The 5,079-nt window shown below is 35.9% G+C and overlaps 1 protein-coding gene across 2 annotated transcripts in view; it reads right to left on the bottom strand.

Moving 5' to 3' along the window:
- The window catches only part of rtn1b (reticulon 1b), a 12,527-nt gene continuing 7,448 nt past the window's right edge, over positions 1 to 5,079 (bottom strand). The window contains exons 2-6 of one of the 2 annotated variants that reach the window (XM_016557445.1): positions 2,034 to 2,241; positions 1,815 to 1,959; positions 1,626 to 1,672; positions 1,467 to 1,525; positions 1 to 839 (exon numbers count right to left, since the gene is read on the bottom strand). In XM_016557445.1, coding sequence (XP_016412931.1) covers positions 1,498 to 1,525; positions 1,626 to 1,672; positions 1,815 to 1,959; positions 2,034 to 2,241 — 428 coding nt within the window. In that variant the 3' untranslated portion in view covers positions 1 to 839; positions 1,467 to 1,497. Of the gene's footprint in view, positions 840 to 1,466; positions 1,526 to 1,625; positions 1,673 to 1,783; positions 1,960 to 2,033; positions 2,242 to 5,079 lie in introns of both variants that reach the window. The other variant, XM_016557446.1, reaches the window with a different exon arrangement.

Genomic DNA, 5,079 nt, shown 5'->3' with positions numbered 1-5,079 from the left:
AAAAGATCAATGACAACACCTAAAAACATGAATCTCTGTAGCGGAGTCCTACGAAAAAGAAACATACTGTAATGCTACGAGTGAGCTGACCATATCTAATCAGAACATTGCTAAATAGTTGCGTTTGTGCCCAGATATCATGAACCTCAGCAGATCCATGCGTCTAGCTGACAATGACGGTTATGTTAATTATGTTCACAGATATAATGATGGAAGAGGAAAAGCCCCCTCCAACGCCCAAGACACAAAAAAAAGCTTTTTTTCCCCCAAGAATAGAGTGTCACTGGAGAGCAATAAAGCTGGAGAGATCCTTCACGTACTACAGAGATTTTCAGCACAGCTGAGAAAGCACACACACTTTAAAGATAAAAAGAGAATTCATCAGCACTTAAGACTCTTGACTTCATGCACTTTATGAGCAACACATACAAAAAAAAATCACATCTAGTCTTTTTGCCATATTTGAATTATATGTTTCAAGGTTACTTTTACAATTCATTGAGTAGTTGTACTTCTGACTAGATCCTGATTTGAGAGACAGCACGCTTCGCTTTTTTCTTTCTTTTTTTCTATGGTTACAAGGCGAGGATGGGACTTCTCCTGCACAGCTCAGCCGTTGCTCTAGACGTCACAATGTGTACAAAGTAGAACTATGTTCCAGTGATGTTTATTTGTGTCTGATTTCTGTGTGTGCGTGTGTGTGTGTGTACAAAGAGGAACTCTTGATCATCTTTCAGCTCTCCCAATAATGGGGCATTCAGTGGCTCACAACCTCCTCCAGGGGGCCCTGTGGGGCCTATTCAGCCTTTCGTTTGGCCCCAGGAATCTTCTCCTGGATCCTGTATCAAAAACACACATTCATATGATATGATATGATATGATATTATATTGTATACAGTGTTGGGGGTAACTCATTACAAGTAATGCGAGTTACATAATCAGATTACTTTTTTCAAGTAACTAGTAAAGTAACGCAAGAAAATATCTGAGTTACTTTTTCAAAAAAGTAATGCCGCAGCAGGGATACATTAAATTGATCAAAAGTGACAGTAAAGACATTTATAATGCTACAAAAAAATACTATTTCAAATAAACATTTTTCTTTTGAACTTTCCATTTATTAAAGAATCACAAATAAAAATCACAGTTTTCACAAAAATATTAAACAGTACAACATTCACCACTGACAATAATAAATGTTTCTGAATTACCAAATCAGCATATTAGAATGATTTAGAATTATATTAGAATGATTAGAAGGATCATGTGACACTGAAGACTGGCGTAATGGCTGCTGAAAATTCAGCTTTGCCATCACAGGAATAAATGTAATTTTGAAATAAATTAAAATAGAAAACATTTCTATTAAATTGTAATAATATTATTATAATATAATATAATATAATATAATTAATATATTATATTATAGTATTGTATTTTATTGTATGCTTAAAGGGAGTACTTACTTTCCTACCACAGAGTTGACTTGGGTTCTTATTAGGTCCAGATACTGATCAATCTGTGCCTATAGAGACAGAATGATTTAAAAAGTGAGTCATTGTAGTTATAGTGCTTATGAATTATACATGATTCTGTAGTCATGGTAACAATGGTGCCACTCTGACCTGGTATTTCTCATAGACCACAGGCATCGAGAACATGGACACCACCACTGAAGCAAAATGCAATGCAAATGTTAAAAAATGGGACAAAAGAGCGCATAATCAGTAACTGCAGTAGCCTGCAATTTAAAAAGCATACATCCATTAATAATTCAAATTACAGGTGCATAATATGGAATAAAAAAAAATCACCCATAATAAGAAGAGTGAGTCCATTGAAGACACCAGAAACAGTCTGCGCAGTTCTTTCAGTGTGCTGTTGATATAATACTGGGCGTTTTCTGCGTACTTCTGCATCTGATCATGGGACAGTGACATCTCCACCTCCAGATATGCTCTGCATCCACAATAAAACAATGTTAGTAACTGATTGAGTGACACACACAGTCTGTGCACACACAGCAGGCTTACTTGAAGGGATGTCCCTCGTCTGTTTTCTGCACAGCCTGCAGCACGGACTTGTAGACTCTGAAGCTGATGGTTGCGGAGAGGGTGGCCAGGGCCAGATAGGCCATCACGCTGACCACACTGAACTGCGTCAGAGAGAAGAGCAGCAGCAGTAAACTGCCAAACACAAGCCCACTCTGCTTCAGGTTCCGCCAGTACAGCAACTCCATCACTGGATGAACAGAGAGAGAGAGAGAGAAAGAAGATCAGGTGGGGTCAAAATCATGCAGATAGGATGTGTGGTAGTGGTTTACAGTAGGCATAAATCTGTTTGTCATTGATTGTTTTAGGATCCACAATTCAGCATCCACTGAATGGCATGACCTATGATGATGTAACAAGTAGTGAATCACTCTGAATCAGCGCTGAGTCAGAGATAACACAATTAGAAATGATTACACAAACAGACAAGAGTGCATTCAAAAATATGCCTGGATTCAGCCGGCAGAATGAGACCGAAGGCCTATGTCCAAATATGTGTATGTCCCTGCTCCATTATAGGCAAAAAGAAGTAAAAAGAGCAGAATGTCTGACTACTCTTTATTTGTGACAGAACAGGCAAAAATATAGTAACTGCTTCAGATTCTAAAAGTGTAAACCAGTGAATACTTTGTTATGCCATAAGACCATGGGAGCAGAGGAGATTATAGGGATAGATCACCCTCATGTCATTCTGATATGACTTTCTTTCTTCTGTGGAACATAAAAGAAGATTTTTTTGGTCAATATAATGGAAGTTAATGGTAACCAAAACTGTTTTATGTTCTACTGAACAAAGTCATACAGTTTTGGAATTACAAAGTTATTCCTTGTGGCTAAGTTGTACTTGTTTATTGTTGATTACCACAAAAATTTATGTTGACTTTTAATATGTGTATATATATATATATTTAGTATAGTCATTCCCATGAGTACAAATCTTAATGTTAAAGCATATAATGATATTCTAGGGAATTGTGTGCTTCTAATTTTATAGCAACAGTTTGGACAGGAACCTTTTCTATTCTAACATGACAATGCCTCTGTGTATAAGGCAAGGTTCAAAAAGAAAAGATTGATTCAGTCAGTGTGGAACTTGACTGGTCTGCTGAAAGGCAAATCCTAATCCCTGTGAACACCTATATATATATATATATATATACATACTATGTTGGCATTACAATATAATTCCTGAAACTCAAAAATTATGAGAACAACTTTACAATTTAATCCAGATTAATCCCGGCAAATTAGTGTGAGACTGAAATCCCATAAAAGTGTGAATGGGAGTGTAAACTTCTGCATTGCCACTATGACCAACACAACAATCTACCAAGAGCAGTGCAAATTAGCATAGGGTTGCAAACAAGCAGAGCTGACTGTAATCAGGTGTGTGCAATCTACTAACAACACAGGTGCAAAGTGGGTTAAGACATCCTTTTTTGGGGTGTTAAATAATGGCACAAATACCAGTAAACTGACTACCGTAAACCTTAGTAAATCACCTTTAAATACTCTCCTCCCAGACATTTTGTATCTGAAAGGGACACTCCAACAAATGCATAGCCTATGCAATAAGGTCGACCACAAAAAAAACTGTGTCCACGTCTTTTCATCTAATTTTTCTCTGCATGTCTTTAGTAAATCCTGACAATAGTTTTTTAAGGCCAAAAGAGGGTTTGCTGATACAAGTTGATATTAGATCTGGTCCTAAGATTCACATTTCTAACCTCTATTTTTGCTTTTTTTTGGGGGGGGTTGACGTAATTTTTTTCAGTATTATGCTACAATATTGTTGATTCAACATAACTTCTTTCCCTTTAATCTTTTTTTATTTAACAATAATTGTATTTAAAATAACACGTATTTTAAATTCACTATGAAAGCAGTCACAGTAGTAGGAGTCATAAGTAGAAAATAGTAGGTTTTTCATCATCTACTGTCAGAGCGATGCTTGTCTGTCTCTGTGTCCTTTCTGCACAAATTCTCGGAAACATTCAATTCTGGCCAAATGACAGCATGGTGGCCATGGCAACAGACTGGATTCACTGGAACCAGGTGCACAGATCTGGCAGTGCATGGTGCCTCTTTTCAAATGTTATATAATGTGATGTCCATCTTTAATCTGCCAGACCAAATGTAACAGTAATTCTATAATTGTGTCTGAATCCTAATGTCTGAATGGTACTAAATGGTTTTAATGCAGACCAATAAGCTGGTATAATTTCAGTCTTACAACAAACAGGACTAAAGACAAAGTACACCCTACAAAAATGAAGATTCTGTCATAGTTTACTAACCCTCATGTATGATATGACTTTTTTTCTTCAGTAGAGCATAAAAGAAGATAATTCTAACAATAAAAATAACATTCTTCAAAACATTTCCTTTTGTGTTCTGCAGAAGTTTGGAAGAACATGATGGTTTAATTTTTTGGGTGAACTTTGAACTTTGAAGAATGCATAAGGTCATAAGGACAGCGCATAAGTGTGCTTTTTTACAATTTTTTAATAGGTCTTAAAATAGTTTAATCTAGACCCAATAGGCTAGATTTGAAATTTGCTGTACTTGTAAACACCTTTACCTTCATTCTAGCAGCTTATTCAGTGTTTTTAAAGTTAAAAATCTGAAAAGCCTTACAAAGTCAAACTAAAACTTTTCTTGCATTGTCAAAAAAAATTTCTGAGCATAATTAGTGTCTTGTCGTACATGTACTTAAGAGTATGTGATTTAATTGATCTGCAATATTTAACTGACATGCCAAAAGATCCAATAGGATTCTGTCGTAAATAAATGTGGTAACACTTTAGTATAGGGACCAATTCTCACTATTAACTATTTGCTTATTAGCAAGCCTATAATAACCTATTGGCTGTTTATTAGTACTTATAAAGCACCTATTCTGCATGACCATATTCTATGTACTTAATCCTACCCAATACCTAAACTTAACTTAAGTTTAAACTACCTACTAACTAGGGCTGCACGATAAATCGCATGCGATATTTAACGCGCATCTTGTCAGAAAGCC

This window comes from Sinocyclocheilus rhinocerous, unplaced genomic scaffold, assembly GCF_001515625.1.
Source record: "Sinocyclocheilus rhinocerous isolate Xijiao unplaced genomic scaffold, SAMN03320098_v1.1 scaffold2542, whole genome shotgun sequence".
Classification (NCBI taxonomy): Eukaryota; Metazoa; Chordata; class Actinopteri; order Cypriniformes; family Cyprinidae; genus Sinocyclocheilus; species Sinocyclocheilus rhinocerous.
Note: the sequence above shows the minus strand (reverse complement) of the source record. Positions and strands in the feature narration are given on the sequence as shown.